At 61.8% G+C, this 17,141-nt stretch overlaps 1 protein-coding gene across 2 annotated transcripts in view; it reads right to left on the reverse strand.

Moving 5' to 3' along the window:
- Positions 1-1,575: 1,575 nt before the first annotated feature.
- The window catches only part of COL26A1 (collagen type XXVI alpha 1 chain), a 154,513-nt gene continuing 138,947 nt past the window's right edge, over positions 1,576-17,141 (reverse strand). For both annotated transcript variants that reach the window (XM_039243456.1, XM_039243455.1), the window contains exons 5-13: positions 16,005-16,161; positions 13,746-13,844; positions 12,977-13,129; positions 10,952-11,035; positions 9,767-9,819; positions 6,554-6,589; positions 5,275-5,322; positions 3,761-3,845; positions 1,576-3,065 (exon numbers count right to left, since the gene is read on the reverse strand). In XM_039243456.1, coding sequence (XP_039099387.1) covers positions 2,902-3,065; positions 3,761-3,845; positions 5,275-5,322; positions 6,554-6,589; positions 9,767-9,819; positions 10,952-11,035; positions 12,977-13,129; positions 13,746-13,844; positions 16,005-16,161 — 879 coding nt within the window. In that variant the 3' untranslated portion in view covers positions 1,576-2,901. The remainder of the gene's footprint in view (positions 3,066-3,760; positions 3,846-5,274; positions 5,323-6,553; positions 6,590-9,766; positions 9,820-10,951; positions 11,036-12,976; positions 13,130-13,745; positions 13,845-16,004; positions 16,162-17,141) is intronic.

The following is a 17,141-nucleotide window of genomic DNA, read 5'->3' on the forward strand; positions in this document are numbered from 1 at the left end:
TCTGTGCTGACAGCTAGCTCAGAGCCTAGAGCCTGTTTCAGATTCTGTGTCTCCCTCTCTCTCTGCCCCACCCCCACTTGTGCTCTGTCTCTCTCTGTCTCTCAAAAATGAATTAACATAAAATAAAATTAAATGAAATAAAAGAAGATCAGAGCCTAATGGGGTAGGCAGAGCAGTGAGGGCTGGGGTTAGGGGACCCTCCTCTGGCTGGGGACCAGGGCCAGATTCAGGCAGTTCCTGCCCAACCGGCAAGAGAATATAGCCCCTTGGGGACATCCGGGAGCATGCCAAGCCCAGAGTGAGAAGAATGTGTCCCCCAAGAACCCCTCCCACCCAGCCCGGAGTGGGCCTCCCAGTGCATTCTGGGACAGGAAATGCTCAGACGTGGTCCCTGAGTGTGGAGGTTAAGTGAGTGTCTGATTAACGTCCAGCCACACTCTGATTCCCTCCTTCCCTCAGGAAACTAGCTGTACTGTGTTCTCTTGAGTTCTAAACCCCAGGGGGTGGAGCAGGAAATGTGGGGTCCTATTGGAATGCCCCAGAGGAACCCCAGCCTGGCTGGACTAAGGTTTCTGACCCACTTCTGAGGTTTGTTTGGGTTTTTTCTTTGTAATATTTATTTATTTTTGAGAGAGCACAAGCAGAGGTCAGAGAGAGAGGGGCAGAGTATCCAAAGCGGGCTCTGTGCCGACAGCAGCGAGCCCGATGCGGGGCTTGAACTCACAAACTGTGAGAACACGACCTGAGCTGAGGTCGGATCCTCAACTGACTGAGCCACCCAGGCGCCCCTCGGATTTCTGACCAAGGCCATCCAGCCCACCAGTGCGAGCTCCCCTCTCCGAAGGCAGCAGGTCAGCCGTGAATTTCTGCCGGAGACCATGTGTCAGAGGCAAAGTGCACGCTCTCACCCCAGCTGTGCCATCGCCCTCTATTGCTTGTGCCAAGAGCCACGTTAAAAGTATTTGACAGCTGTATGGCACGGGCACCCACCGATCACATCCTGCTCTTGGTACTGGAATGGGGTCCTGGACTCGGGGAGGTCTACAAGAGGGGCCGGGATCGTGGGGGGCAAGCAGACACACTGCAGCCTTGGCCTGTCCACCCTGCTGGTAGGAACCCCCAGCCGGAAGCTGGCTCCCTTCTGCACTCCCCTCCACTCCCAGGGCCAGGGTACAAAGAGGCAGCCCATGTATCGAATTATTTAAAAATTGTATGTTAAGTCTCTGACTTTGATAAATATCCTTTACAAAGACTGGGAAGGCCGCTAGGGGCTCCGACTAGAATGTGATGGCCCCGGAAGAGCCAGCCCCTGGCCCTCAGAACCCCTACCTCCCTGCTGGCTTCCGGCCTTTGCTGGTGCGTGCACCTGCCTGCCCGGTCTCCTTCCCGTTTGGCGCACTCCCACAGGCCCCGGACGACCCTCCACTCCACTGCTGTGGCCCCGCAGCCACGTCTCACGCTAGGTGCGTGGCACTGGCCAGGATTCGCCTGTCCTCACATCCAGCCACAATGTCACTAGATGTGAATCTGCCGGGGACGGACTGCCACCAGGCTGCCACCACATGACACCAGACCCCCAGTGGGGAAAGCACCTTTATTGTCAGAGTGTTACAGACTTCCCGCTGCCTCTGACTGCCACTCCTTGGCCCCCAGGCCAGTTTTGCCTCGTGTGGGGCCATCGGGGGCCTTGAGGGCTGGAGGAGGTTACCAGGGCCTGGTGGGACCAGGCCACAACCTCCAGGGAGCACCAAGGACGCTGGGAACAGATGACTCATGTCCCAAGGGGACACAGGCCCTGGGGTGGCACCGCGATATTTGGTTCCTGGCCCAGCAAGAGAGGAGCACCAGGGCTGGCCCAGGTCACAGGGGACCCAGGACCCGAGAGGCCTTAAGGGCTGTGGTCTGATTGCTCTGCGGTCCCGGGCCCGCAGCCCTGGGGGACAGTGTCTCTCCTTTCTCTAGATTGTCAATGGCCAGCCCTACAGCTTCCCGGAGAGAGCAGGCTGCAAGTGATGGTCTCTTCAGATGGACTTCCCCAGGAATACTCCCTCCTCTGGGTTCACAGGGGCAGGAGGGCCCTGCTGGGCGGGGCTGGGCGGGTCCAGAGAGACTGGGAGGCAGTGGTGGGCGATTGCCAGTTTGGTCTGAAGGCCCCTGCACCCCCAGTGCTCCTCTCTCACTGTCTCCAAGTCCCTGCGACCGTCATGGGCTTATTCAGGGTCCCCCTGGCCTCTGAGAGCAGCTGCCGGCTAGGCTGCCGCCAGACCCCGGAGCAGACCCCAAGCCCGGGGACGGGGAGGTGGAGGAAAGAGGCTCAGGACCCTGACTTCCTTCCCTGCTGCCCGGTCCGGCCTCCCCATAGCCCCGCGCCTGCCCTGAGTTTCTCTGTGAAGACAGGAAGCTGGCAGGGTCCAGAGTGAAAGAACCGAGAGGCCTGGGTTCAAATCCTGCCCCAGCCGTCACTGGTCCCGTGGCCTTGGCACGTTATTTACACTGGCCGAGCCTCTGTCCTCCCGTGGAAAGTGGGGTAACAAGCCTACCTCCTAAGGGTTAAATGAGACAATGTAAGGAAAGCCCCTTGGACAGGCCCAGACTCAGTAAATGAGGAGTATTATGATTATTCTCGTGCCCCGCCCAGCCCACCCAGAGCCCGTCTCCTGCAGAAACTGAGGGTGGGGGAGGGCAGGGACCAGGACAGGGCCCCACGAAGGGTGCCAGGCCCTCTGGATCCTGCCTCCGGAGTTGCCATCTGTCCCCAAGGCCCCGAGGCCCCAGGAGCCGGCGTCCCTCAGGACCGTCAGTGCCTGGATCCCAGTCTCACTAAGCGGCGTCCTCACGATTTGGGCGCCACACGGGCCTGGGAGCTGGCAGGGCTGGGGCTTGTCCTGGAGAGCTGGCCTCCTACTTGCCACCGCTGGCCCGGCCAGCGCTCCTCTGCCCGGGGTCGGGGCCGAGCAGGGCGGCGAGGGCGCCGTCGGGTGGTGGGGAGCCCCCACGCTTCATCTTGAGGTTGGCTCGCAGCGCAGCGTCGTGGCCGGAGCCCCCCTCGGGGGAGGCCAGGGGATCTGGAAGGACGGCAGGTACGTGTGACCCCGTTGGGAGCACAGCAAGGTACTCTGCGCCTGGTGCCGGGGGAGCCATGTGCCCAGCGAGGATGCGTGTCCACCCCCACGTGCCCCCACTCATTCAGGTGCCCATGCACTCGGTCACAAATGCTGAGAGGGCTGGGCTGCCAGTCACCACCACCCCCCTTCGCCAGGGCCTCCCAGCATGCCAGGAAACCCCAGGCCATTAGGGAGTAGCAGGCTCTGCAGAGAACTCTGAGGCGAGGGGAGGGCGCCTTCACAGAGGAAGAGAGGCTAAAGCACATCCTGTGTGGGAGATGGTGGCCAGCAGGCAGAGGGACTGGCCTGAGCGAAAACAGAGGTTTGGGGAGGGGGGGGGTCCTGGGATGACCAGGTGGTGGCTCCATGTCACCGGGCACCAGGCCAGGCTGGGGAGGGGCTTGGGCCTTGACGTGCCTGGACATCGAGCATGGGCAACAGGGAGCCACGGAGGGTACTTGAGCAAAAGAAGGCGCAGGGCCTGACTGGGAAGACCATCTGGCAGCCAAGTGGAGGCGTCATTGGAGACCAGAGACGGTGGCGGCTGCCATGAGGGTGGCGGGGAGCGGGGAGGCGGGAACAGAGGGGACGCCCAGCTCTGGGGCCAGCTGTGGGTCCGGCTGCCCCTTCTCCCCCAGGCCCTGGTCACAACTCACCGTGGATCCCAATCATGTGCTCCAGGATGAGAACCCTCTCCGCCAGGATCTTCAGAGCCTCCCGCAGCTGCTGCACCCCCTCACCCTGGTGGGGAGGAAGCAGCCAGGTCAGGGCTGACCACAGGGGCACGGCCGGGGCCCCCGAGGCTTCCGTGCACACATCTATCCGGCCTTCCCCGCTCCCGCCTCCTACCTCGCCATGTCACCTCCCTCAGCACAACAGCCACGTGCCATGCCTGGGGTGTGAAGTCGTGTTTGCAGGCAAGGAATCTGAGGCACATGGCCCCCTGGAGCCTCGCTTCTTCCTCCTCCCAGGGCTACCTGGCTGCTTGCCCTGCGTGCCCTTCCTCCCAGGAAATACCCTGCCGAGGGCATAGCCCCTCGCACAGGTGGCGGTGTTTTCCTGGTCCCTTTGCTGGCACTGTCCATCCGAGAGCTCTCTGGGGGGTGCACCCCAGTGAGAAAAAGAGAAGCCTTCTGGAGTGTCACGCATGGGCAGAGGGCCTGTGTGCCAAGACATGCAGATGAGCTGGCTGATGGAGAAGACAGGTGTCAAGGCCGCTTTGAAACAGAAAGTGATGGTGAGGCGATCAGGCCCCGCCCTGCTGTCAGCCCCCAGAACGGGCGCTTTTGGTGGCGTAATGTGACAGCTCTGTCACAACATTCAGAGCAGCCAAGTTTCGAACAAAACAAAAGGAAAACCAAAAAGTAACCTACAGGAGAGAGGCCTTCCGTCCAGGGGACCACAGGCCCCGAGAAGCCACAAGGCAGGCAGGGTCTGGGATTGGGGCACCCCAGTGAGGAGCAGAGGGTCCAGGGCCCCCTCTGAGCCCCATGTCCCTGGGCCACGGGGTGCAGGCTTACGGAATGCAAAGGGGTGGAGGCGTGAGTATCACCTCTGTCCCCCATGGGCCTTGGTACCCACATCTTCCTCCCACGGCCCTCCCGCCGCCCACAGCTGCTCTACCTGAAGCCTCTCCCTGCCTCCCAGTCCTGCATGGCCCTCCCAAAGGCCCCCCTGCTGAGCTCTGACACGCACAGGGCCTTCTGACTCTCCACTGATGAGGTCTCCCTGCCGGCCCCACTGCCCTCACCCCCTTTATCCATCGCGCCGGTCTCCGGCACCCCCCTGCTCCCAGAAGGTAGTGGGTCCTCACGGCCATGCCGCGCTCCATCTCTGTCCCCACCCTGCCCCATCTTGCCCTGGCCCCTGCCTGCTGCCGTCTACGTGTCTGTGCATGGGGGACTCCACAGCCTGCAGCCTCCTTACGTAAGGGGCTCTCTTCTTCAGGGTCCTCCCTGTCTTCCGGCCAGGAGCCAGGAGCCCCATCCGTGCGACCCCCAGTGCAGAATGAGCACACTATGCCGCAATCGTCACTTCCCTCATCTGTCTCCTCCGCGGGGCTGGGACCCTGCTCACCCCATGGCCCAGCGCCCTGCGGGCTGACAGGTGTCAGAGCAGATGTGCCGGGCACCGGACCGCCCGCCGCGGCACAGCCGAGGGGGACCGTTACCTCTGCGGCAGCCTTCTCCTCTTCTTGCCCCTTCCCGCCAGGCTCGCCCTGGGAAGAAAGTCAAGCTGTCTGCAACCGGCATGGGGCGCAGGGGCGCCTCACTACCCTCCGCAGCTTCCAGGGCAGACCGTGGGGCAGCTTGGGCCCGCAGAGCCTGGGGACAGGGTGCCGGGGCCTGGAGCTTGATGGCCGCACCCATGGGAGCTCCTGCCCTGGGGGGGAGCAGAGCAGCGGCGCCAAGGCCCCAGGTGACGCTGCACAGCCCGGCACGGGTTGACTTTAGGGGCACCGAGGGGCCAGGTTTGAAATCCCACGAGCCTGCATCTCAGCTCTTCCAGGGATCAAGCCTCTCTCTGCTTCCACCTCTGAACCCAGGTCAGTAATACCAGCTGCACAAGGACACCTATGTGCTATCCTATGTGACCTTGAGCAGTTTACCATACTTCTCTGTGCCTCAGTATTCTCATCTCTAAAATGAGGTAATAATACTGCCTACCTCCCAGGAGTATGAGGAGGATTCAAGAAATCAACACCGGTAACGAGCTTTGACTGGCACCTGGGGCCACAAGCTCATGACGGGGCTTGTTTAGCAGACAGAAATCAGGAGGAGGCATGGCTTCAGAGGCTAACACTCCCGGGTTTCAATCTCGGCTCCACCATTGCCTCACTGTGTGACTTTGGGCAAGTTACTTAGCCTCTCTGAGTCTTAGCTGCCAGTTCTCAAAAATGGGGCGAATAAAGTCCCGCCCGCTGGGTTGCAAATGAAGGTTAAACTCACTATTTCTGAAGACTGCCTCCCTTGCGGCCAGCACATAGTAGGTGCTCAGCAAAGAGCCATCCCTCCTCCCTGGCTGCCTTCCCCTAACTTTAGACTTGGGGACGGAGGAGGACGTTGAGACATAAATTCTTGTTTCTAAGAAGGCAAATTAGAGGCCGGCTGTCTGAGCCTCTATTCTTGGAAGGTTCAGAGGAGGGAGGGGACTCTGCAGGTCACACAGCATGCTAACTCAGGGGCCTGGGCTCCTCGGAAGAGATCTGAGGACCCTCATCCCAGTGAGGGGCTCCCCATCTTCTAAGGGCACCCCTTCCCAACTCGGGCAGTGGGGACCACACGCAGGTGCCCCTTCTCTGGGCGGGGTACAGTCAGGCCATGTTTGGGGGTGCTGTGGGGCTGAGTCAGGCGAGGCCTCTGGGACAGACCTCCGCCCACCTGGTATCCCCGGGGCCGCCCCGAGCCCACCACCCTGGGAATGACCCATCGGCACAGCCCCTCACTTACAGCCGGTCCCATCATGCCCCGCTCTCCCGCCAGGCCCTGCAGAAAGTCAGACAAAGGAGATCAGGCCTTGCCTGCCACCCCAGTACCTCCGTCCTCACCTTACCCTCCCCTGCGTGGGCTCGGGGTCTGAAACACGGGACGGGAGGAAGATGGCGTGGAGGGGACGGGAATGCCCCACCTGGGGGACACCCTTCCCTGGCTCCTCCACAAGCCTCGGCTTGCTCTTCTCCGCTGAGAAACAGGCCACGCATGTACCAACCCGGAGCCGGCACGGATGGCGAGGCCCGCAGCGCCCTGCTCACAGAGAGACGGGCCCCCAGGGATGAGTGCCAGCAACGCCAACCGCGAGGGTCCCACTGGGGGACTCCCGTCCGTACTGATGTCCAGCCCGAGGGCTCCCTGGTACCCATGTGCCTCCCACAGGTGGAACCCTGACTTCCCCAACCCCCCCCCACCCTGTAGACACCTCCTCGGAAGGTGGCTCCCCGTCCTCGCAGCTGCTCCCCCACATGCCTGGGAGGTAACTTTCCTTTACTTCTCCTGCCAAGTCTGTTCCATCAGCCAGACCTGTCACGTCCACTTTCTGAACACGTCTGTTCCCTTTGCTGCTCGGGTACCATCACTTAATGCAAGTCACCTTCTCGTCACCCCCAAGCGCTCCCGAGGTCTCCTCCCTGGATGCACTGCTCCACTGCGTCCCTGCCCTCCATTCCCGCACCACAGCCAGGAGGGAAGGGGCCTCTTAAAGATGTAAATCAGATCATGGGATCCCCCTCCCTGAGACTCAGAGCCCCCCTTCTTCTATGACAGAAACCCACACTCTCTGCCTTGCCTCATCTCACCCCCACTCTCCTCAGTCAGCACTGGGCTTTTCCCTGCCCCAGGGCCTTTGCACCTGCTCTTCTGGCTATGGAGAGGGCCCTTTCTTGGCATCTTTGCATAGCTGTTAGCTCTGGTTCCTTAGGTCTCAGCTGAAGCGTCATCTTTGCACATCTGTCATGCCTCGCTTGCCTGGGCCCCCTCACCCTGTCACATCGCCTCATTTCCTCCTTTCCTGACACTGTTTCCTGACACTGCCTCCCCTGTTGTACCATCTGCCTCTGCGGGGCTCCTGATGTCCTTGCTCTTGCGCCCAGCACAGTGTCTGATGCAATGGAGTCCCCAAGAGATATCTGGTTAACGAAGAACATTTATTAAGGGTCTCCTGAGAGCCTGGAATTTTTCCTCGATTATCCCCTTTACATCTCACAATGAGCCCGCCCACGAGGGGAAACCAAGAGCTGGGACGGGGGGTGGGGTGGGCAGTGACTTGCTCAGGGTCACCCAGATGGAAACTGGCAGAGCAGGACTTCAAACCCAGGTCTCTCTGTACCACTCAGAGGAGGGAAGTCGGGGCCACCTGGTCCTTTGCCACGGTCCCTTCCCACTCGTCTGACCCATGTCTAGAAGACTTTCCCTCACCCCAGCCTCAGAGGCCTCCACTCTGTGGCAGGGATGGAGACAAACAGTGGCTGGGTCACCAAACTGGTCCCACCGTCCACGGCGAAGCACTGGCCCTTCCACGGTGAGCAGAGCAGGCTGGGGGCTATTCTGACATGGTCCACATCTGGGCTAACCTCGGAACCTCTCTCCATCCCTGCAGTGTGGGGGGCTGGGTGGGCCCTGGCAGGGGATCATGGAAGGGGCTCTTCAGGGCCTGTCCAGTGGGCTGCTGGGGAACCGGGGACAGACTGGGCACTGCCTGGTGCCCCGGTGCCTTTGGGCATCCCAGTCGCTCCCTCTTGGGGGGGGGCGGAGGAACTGCTTCGACTGGCTCCTCTGAATCTCCTTGGAATCTTGGGGGCCTGGGGCCCCACAAGGATACGGTCTGCACAGCCCCCCGAGTGGAACTACCCCAAGGGCCCGAAGACCCTGAAGATAGACCCCCTCGCAGGATGAAGGCTATCCCAAAGCACCCAGCACATTCTCAGCAACGGCTGAAGGCAGCTGGGGAAAGCCTGAGGGTGGCCCCATTCCTGCCGCTCCCCTGCTGTGTGACTCTGGGCAAGCGACTAAACCTCTCTGTGCCTCCACTTCCCACCACCACTGGGACGGAACGATGGCGAATCCCGAACGCAGGTGGCACAGGCAGCCCGGGGAGGGGCCTCTCTGTCCCTCACCACGCTCCTGCCCTGTTACTGTCACCCTCTTTGGCCCACTCCTAACCCTCCTCTCTGAGGGTCGCCCCGACCTCCACTTCCCGCAGATGGAGTGCCCGCCTGCCCCTCCCCCATGCTGTCTCCAGGTGTAAAAACACACAGTGGGGACAACAAGGAGCAGAACACTAGTTCTTTGACGTCTCGAATCTAGGCTCTACGGGGCTGCCCTTTGGCCCCCCTCAGTGGCCGTATGCTCAGTTTGGGGTGCTGGAGTCCCAGGTGTTTGGGGAATGTTCAAGGATCTAAAGGGGTGAAGGGGCACGTGGACTCCCAAGGTCCCAGCAGACACGGGGCCAAGGCCCAGATTCCCGCCCGGCAGTATAGGGGCCACCTCTAGCCACCCCCTAAGCGGAGCCTGAGCTCCAGACCTCGGGGCCCTAGTCCCAGGGGCCTAGGATGGGGGCGGGGCCGCAGAAGCTCCACCCCTTCCGGCCTCCGGGCGGCCCCTCCCTGGTGTGATTGGTTCCCAGTGCCCTGGCTTCTGCAGCACAAAACACACCGCACCCCAGCACTCTGTCTCTCCTTTGCTCCCTCTAACAACCCACAAGCGAAGCCCTGTACCCCTGTCTTAGCAGCCAAGGCAGCCGGAAGTCACACAGCCGGAGAGGTGGAGCAAGCTGGGGTTTGGGGCCACCTCACCAGGCTTCGGGGCGCCCTCGCACACACAGGGGACTCTCGGGGGGGGGGGAGGGCGACAGGCTGGGGTGGACATTCTGTGATTCCGTATGTCCTCAGGAGGCACCTGGGCTCTAAAGGTCTCTGTCCGCTCATCTCTGAGACAAGAAGGACGCCAGCATCTCGCCGGCACGAGGGAGAGGACAGAAAAGGGCTGCGGTGGCTGAGGAGGCCAGGGTCACACACACCTCCCCTGGGGCCTGCCTGGGTCCCCGCTGCAGAGAGGCCATGTGGGCTGGTCCCTTTCTGAGCAACTCCTGCTGGTAAGAAGCCTGGCTCTTCTTTCCTGGGGAGGCCACCCCCGCCCTCGGCCCCTGCCAGAAATGGGGGAAGTCCTTACCTGGGTTCCAGGCACACCTGGGGGTCCTGGGGGACCGTGTGGTCCAGGAGGACCTGTGGGCAGAGTCACACATGCTCACGGGGGCCAGTCCCCGGCCCACCTTTAGAGGGAGAGCTCACCTCCACCGCCCTCTCCCGCAGCCCTGATATTGCAGCCGGCTCCCCGCACCCCTTCTCCAGCCAGCCAGTCTCCTGGCAAATCTCTCCCAGGTCTGCCCCTCCTCCGGGCCTCGGACCCTACCCCTCCGAGGCCATCCTTCTTGCCTGAGTTACAACAACAGCATCCTGACCAGCCACTCTCCATGTGGCCACCCAGAGCCAACTTCCAGTTGGGTCCCTCTCAGGGGTCCTGAGGACCTCAGCCCAGCCCTCTCCCCGCTTCTCGCCCAAATCCTCTCCCGCAAATCTCCTCTGCTTCTGTGCCTTTGCAGATGCTGTTCCTTCCTCCTGGAGCTTCTCCATCAATTCTACAGCCTGGCAAATTCTTTCCTACTGTTTCAGGCTGAGCATCACCTCCTCCAGGAAGCCTTCTGGTACTACCCACCCCCACCCCTCCTCTGGGCCAGTCTCTGATAGGGAACCAGCCACCACCCATGGCCATAGTCCATTTATATGTCTGCTCCAGGCGTAGGGAGTGCTCGGTGAGTACAGGAGAGGTTAAGTGGCTGATGGGGAATGAGGCACCCACACAGCTGGACAAGCAGGGTGGGCCCCTGCCCTGCACTCCCCTTCCCTCCCTGCCAGTGAGGGTCCCTGGAAGGAGGAGGTCCAGCCACTCGCAGGATCCAGCCTCTTAGAGGGCCGTCCCCTCCCCCAGGGCCCCTGGTCTCTGCCACAAGGCCCAAGGCTTCCTGCCTCTCAAGGCTCCTGGGGCTACCCCTGAACTCCCCCTCTGCCTTCCCCTGGGCCTGGGCCTCCGTGAACCCCGGTGCAATCCCCACTCAGGCCCACGTGGGGGCAGCCCTGAGCTGCTTCACGGGGACACCTGGCAGAAACATTTGGGGTTCCTGTGTCCAATCCCACAAGGGAGCTGCCACCCAGAGGGGTCTCACCTCAGGCCACGTGGTGGGTTGTGGACAGAGCCAATCTCCAGCGCCCTGCCGAAGCCACGGCCCCCCACCCAGCCAAGGGTGCCGGAGGGGGTGCCCGGTCCTGGCCAGGCTGTGCAGCTGCGCTGTGCACTTACCTGGAGGGCCGGGGGGGCCCCGGGGCCCTGGGACACCGGCCAGCACCGTGTCTACGGTCCCAGAGGCCAGCTGTACGTCTCTGTCTGTGGGCAGAGCAGAGGGGCCTGTGACTGGTGGGGGACACCTGCAGGGCTGGGGTGCTAGAGCTGGGCTCCCCCAGGGCCAGGAGGGCAGGCATCCCCAACCCCACCAGCCTCACAGCAGCCCTGGCGAGCAGATGCTCTTGCTCCCAGGTCAAAGGGCAGGCAAAGTGCAGGGAGCTCCATGTAAGGCACAAACTCCTTCCTGAGCACTCCAGACCCTTGAGAGTCTGGCCCGGCCCCAGTCACCTCCCCAGGGCCCCCGGCCAGCACTCTCCTCCCCACTCCGCTCCACAGGCCCGTTCTGATGCACCTGACTGGCTCACTCCTGTGGGGCCTCCTCCAGGAAGCCCTCCCTGCCCAGCCCTCTGAGCTGCCTCTTCAGGGCCCATCGCTCAGCTGGGGGCAGGGGTGAGGTCTGTTCATGGCCCATCCTGACAAAGAGGTCTCTGCAGGGCAAGCCACATGTGATTTTGCCCTGACCATCCCCATAGTCAGACCCAGGAAACATGGCCACCTCTGCCCTCCCTCCACACCCGGAAGCCTGGACCACCCTTCCACTGGCTCACCGCGGCGGGTGGGGCCTGTTGGGACATCCCCGCTCTTCCCCAAATTCATACTCAGGGACCCCCAGGTCGTCGGTGAGGAGGGTCCCATCCGATGAGGGCTTTGGGCACTCGGGGGGGTAGGGTCAGGAAGGCAGTGACCGAGGCGCATGGCCCAGACCCGGGCAGGCTGGGCCCTGGGGGTGGGTCCTGTGGCTCGGGGCTGGGCGGCTGAGCCCTGAACACCTCAAGGCACCGCACAGGTGGCATCGGCCCTCTCACCGTCCGCCCCCCCATCTTCGTTGAGTCCCCACTTGCACCGGAAGGCTCTGCTCTCGCCTGGCTGGGCCCCTGCACCCACTGCGGGCAGCCCAGAACCCCCATTCTGTTCAAGGATGAGTCACTTCCTCCAACCAGAGCAACTCCATCGGGGATAATACCCGTCTCCCACTCTACAAGTGGGGAAACTGAGGCTCGGACTGGGACACTGGGATTCAGCCCCAAGTTTTAACGCTCAGGTTAGGGGCACTTGGGTGGCTCAGTCGGTTAAGCGTCTGATTTGGGTCATGATCTCGTGGTTCATGGGTTCGAGCCCCACATCGAGCTCTGTGCTGACAGCTCTGAGCCTGGAGCCTGCTTCGGATTCTATGTCTCTCTCCCTCTCTCAAAAATGAATAAACTTTAAAAATCTAAAATAATAGTAATAATAATAAAGCTCAGGTTAAGGGCTGTGCTGCCCGAGTGGGGACAGGAGCACCAGCAGGCAGGGGCTTGGGTGTCTCTAACGGAGACAAAGAGGTCCCATCCCCCACAGTGCCTGGGATTTCACTCCACACTGTCACTCACTCTTAAAACCCTCCCAAGTTTCCCAGGGCATTTAACCAAAAGACCCTCCTGTGGTGCCCCCAGCCCACTCTCGGGGCCTCCCTGACCCCCCCTCTCCCCACAGGCAGGCGGATGCTCCTGGGTTCAGAAACACAGAGACGCCGGCCCCTGGGGGCCTGAGACTGTTTTGTTCACCGCTGCACCCCCAGTGACAAAAATTGTGTGCAGGACACATAGTAGGTGCTCAACCAATACTTGTCGCGTGGCCTACGTACAATGAGGTGACTTTCCAGGAGATGCAGCAATGGTGACCTTGGTGGTGCTGCTCTCACAGAAAGGGGAAACTGAGGCCAGTCCAGACAACAGGGACCTGTGGGGCGTCAGGACCCCAGGGGCAGGAGCTGAACATTGGGGCAGGGACAGGCCGGGCTGGGGCCAAGAGCTGGGCTGGGGGACCCGTGTCAGACCCCACCAGAGACCCTTCCACCCCTCCCTGCAGAGCCTGGTCCCAGAAGCCGAGGCCGCGCCAACTGAGGGTCTGCTTGCCCAGGGCCCGCCCCTTGGTGGCACTCACCGTCCTTGCCCGTCGGCGGCTGCAGGGAGTAGAGGACACCCTGGGGGCCGTTCGGAGGGAAGCCCGGGCTGCCTGCTGGGCCGGGGGGGCCGGGGGGGCCAGGGCGCCCCATCTCTCCAGGAAGCCCACGGGGCCCTGGTGGCCCCAAGAGGCCTGCAGTGGGAGAAGAGGAGTCACATGGGGGCTGGGCCTGGTGGCTGACACTGCGGACGGGGTGACACCCAGGCCGGGGGTGGCCTCCAGACCATTGTCCCCGGAAGGCTGTCCCGGGACGTGAGTGAACCGGCTTTCCCTTCCGGCCTGGTGCACAGGGAGCACAGGGGCAGGGTGGGAGGGGCGCGAGGCAGGGCCGACCCCTCCTGGGACCTCAGCTCTGGGGTCAGAGCACTGAGGGTAGCAGCCAGCCTGGGCTAACACGGAGCCTATGCCTTCCCTGCAGGGCCCAGGAGGACTGGGGGGCTCTCTGGAGGTGTTTAAATGGCCGAGCACAGTCCCCAGTCCCCAGCTGCCCCCCCCCCATGCCTGTACCCCCAGCGCCGGAGCCTCCCGTCCTTCCTGCAGCCCAGGATCAGACCAAGCCCTAAAGTGGGATGGATAGGGTGTCAGTGGGGGCGCTAGGGGGACGAAGGGAGCCCGGAGTCCCCCAAGATGGCAGTCATTAACCCCAGCAAGATCGGGGGTCATGGGAAACCTCGCCTGCTCAGATAGCAGAGAAAACCCACCCGCTCCCAGCGGCCAAAGTCAGATCTGGGGTGCAGGGTGTCCTTACCAGGAGGCCCCGCTGGGCCCTTCTCTCCTGCCTGGCCCCGGTCTCCTTTGGAGCCTGGGGGACCTGCCGGCCCTGGCGGTCCCGTCTGCCCCGGGGGCCCTGGGGAGAGAACGAGGTAAGCCCTGAGGACATGGACCACCTGGGCCATCAGGTCAGACCCGCCCAGACCCCAGACCCTGGAGCAGAGACCTCCTCCATCCTTAGTTTACAGACCATTTTTGTACCTATTAAGTCCTATGATCTCAAGAGCTACTTTTGTTCCCACTTGACAAGTGGGGAAACAGGCTGAGGAAGGCATGGTCCCTTGCTCAAAGGCCCAGAGCCAGCCTGCTGATGAGTTAGGCCCCTCTCTCAAGAGTCCTACTGTCTCCCTGCTCGGGGTCGGGAACTGGGATCCTGGCAAAGAGCTCCCCAATGAGGCCTCCACGGGGACCCCAGGAAGCCCTGAAGGATACAAGTGCCCCTCTCATCTGCGCTTAAGAATTCCTGGGCTCCCCAGGTGTCACCATTTGTAGGTGTTGTGCCCCACCTGGTGGCCATTTCTCAGAACTGCACTTTGCCTGGTGAAGAGAAAGTGGCCCAGGAGACCCAGAGCACCTGTCAACTTCCCCCCACCCCATAGGGGCCGTGGGGCCTGGGTCTTCTGAGGGCTGGGAAATCCCCCTCCTCCCCAGTTCCAGAAGAAGGACTGAAGGAGGTGGGCATGGGCGCTGTCTGGTGTGACACCTAGGGGAGGGTAGCTAGAGAGGTGAGTGGGGGGACCCATCACCCCTCCTCCCACAGCCCCCCAGGACTAGAGGCTCCCACTGCTGGCGGCTGTGCCCTCCCTTCTCTGCTCCCTGTCCCGACCGGACAGGCACACGCAGGAAACACAGCATGTGAGCTCAGAGCCGAGTCTGGGCCCCAGCACTAAGAAGCTGGGGGCTCAACTGGGAGAGAGGCGCTTGAGGGAGAGTGTCCCCTGCAAAGGGCTATTGTTGGGCCAACAGTAATTGAGACAAATGGGCTGACCCCAGGGGCCATTTCCCTGAGCCTCGGTTTCCTTCTCTGTAATCCCAAGCATTACCAAATTAGGGGAATGATGAGAAATGAGATCCGTACAGACTGGGATGATATGAAAATATTTAATAACTGGCACAGCACAGATAGTAACCAGTCATAAGGGACAGTGGCCTTAAACCCCTGAGGTCTGCCATATTGACAGACATCAGCTACACGTGTCCCTGGGGTAAAGCCCCGGCACAGCACGCGGCGCAGGACAGGCATTCTTCAGCAATGCTCGCGGCCCACTATCCCTAGTCTACAGTCCCCAGTGCTTCAGAAAGAAAAAACATTTACTCCTGATTTCAAAACACAGCAGGAGGGCACTTGGGTGGCTCAGATGATTAAGTGTCTGACTCTGGCTCAGGTCATGATCTCTCAGTCTGAGGGTTCGAGCCCCGTGTCGGACTCTGTGCTGACAGCTCAGAGTCTGGAGCCTGCTTCCGAGTCTTGTCTCCCTCTCTCTCTGCCCCTCCCCTGCTTTTGTTCTGTATCTCAAAAATAAATAAATGTTTAAAAAACTGTTTGAGGGAGAAGAGACTCAGCCAGAGAGTTCAGTGAGCCCCTCCCGGCCCCAGGAGGTGGTGGGAGGCAGTAATCTCCCTGTAAACCAGAGCTGGAGGGCACGGGCTGGACTGGGGGGGGGGGAGAGGGGGTAAGCGTTGATGCTAAGAGACGGCAAGGTAGGTCACGGTGACATGTGTGGAGCTGAATGGCGACAAGGAAGGATGGGGGTCTGAGGAGGCAGCTGTGACCTGGCTTCCAGGAGGAACTGAACGAACCCCAATGGCCAGACCCTCCCTTTTTCTTTTTTTTTTTTTTTAATGTTTTTTATTCATTTCTAGGAGAGGGAGAGAGAGAGACAGCGTGAGCAGGGGAGGGTCAGAGAGAGAGGGAGACACAGACTCTGCAACAGGCTCCAGGCTCTGAGCTGGCAGTCAGCACAGAGCCCGACGCGGGGCTTGAACCCACGAACCGCGAGATCATGACCTAAGCGAAAGTCGGACGCTTAACCGACTAAGCCACCCAGGCGCCCCCAAACCCTCCCTTTTTCTAAGAGAAGCTGGAAATCCTGATTTTCATGCGAACCCCGCTTCCGAAAAGTTAGCTCACTGTTTCGACATAGCAGGTGGGCATGCTGGATCCCTACAGCCTGACCTCGAGGTGGAGGCCCTGGGGGGCCGGGCCCGGGTCGCTCTGGCCGCGGGCCTCACTCACCGGCAGGGCCTGTGGGCCTTCTCCTTCCGGGCCCTGGGTGGGCGAGGGGGATGGCGTCAGGGAGGAAGTCCTCGTTCCAGGGTGGTGGGGTGCTCTGGGGGGCCGGCAGGTCATTGCCCGGGCCTGCGGGCTGCTCCGCTGCCTCCAGCAGCAGAACCTGGGGACAAGGGCAGAGGTCAGGCCCCCCGCCAGGCCTGAGATGCGTGCTTACAGCCGCCTGATGCCAGGCAGGGGTGATCGTGCCCCTCCTGGGACAGCCGCTCCCCTGGCCGGAATATTCCCCCACCCCTGCCCTCCTCCCCTTCCCATTTCCAGAGAGTCTGGACCCCGGGCTCACGCAGGTCACCCCTGGGACACTTTCAGACTCTCTGGACTCCACTCCTGGAGCTGCCTCACCCCCTTCCCTGGCGCCTTCCAGGGCACTTGTCCCTCACACGGCCTGGCTTAGGGCACACGCAACGTGGCCAAGGAATGTTTGTGGATGGAAGGAGGGAAGGAGAGAGGGAAGAAAATAGAGAAGAAAAAAAAAAAAAGAAATAGAGAATGAGAAAGAAGCGAATATAAAGGGTCCTGGCCTGATTTTCAGTAGGAGCTCTAGGAAAGCAAAAGGTGGCGTGGAAAGCTGCCGGGTCCCCTCCCCTTGAGGGAGCTGGGGGTCAAACACTGCAGAGCCAGGGCCTGGGCAGCGACACTGTCTCCCTAATTCAGGTGAACTGGGAGCCAGGTCCCAGAGGCCCCAGCAAGTCCCTGCTGTCCCTAAAGAGGCCAGCAGGGGGCGCTGCACACCAGGGATCAAAGCGAGGCAGCCTGGTGGGTGCTGGGTCGCAGGGTAGGCCCACCCCCAGAGAGGGGTCCCAGGCCTGTCCCACAGAGTCGGCTTCCTGCTCCGCCCACCGCGTGCCCGAGTCTCTGCTCCCGGATCTGCCTGAAGGACAGAAAGCCCCATGTGTCTGGTTCCCTCCAGCCTTGAGGCAGAACCCTGCATCCTGCTAGATTCCCTGACAGCCGCTCCCCACGTGGAGGAGGGCCAGAATCAGTGTATCTGGCTTCCCCCAGGCTCCCCCCCAACCCCATGCCCCTTCGCCTGCCCCGCCCTCCCTCTGGCCCTGGGTCTATGGTCCCAGGGTCCCCACCTGC

This window comes from Hyaena hyaena, unplaced genomic scaffold (assembly GCF_003009895.1).
Source record: "Hyaena hyaena isolate Hyena2069 unplaced genomic scaffold, ASM300989v1 scaffold_228, whole genome shotgun sequence".
Classification (NCBI taxonomy): Eukaryota; Metazoa; Chordata; class Mammalia; order Carnivora; family Hyaenidae; genus Hyaena; species Hyaena hyaena.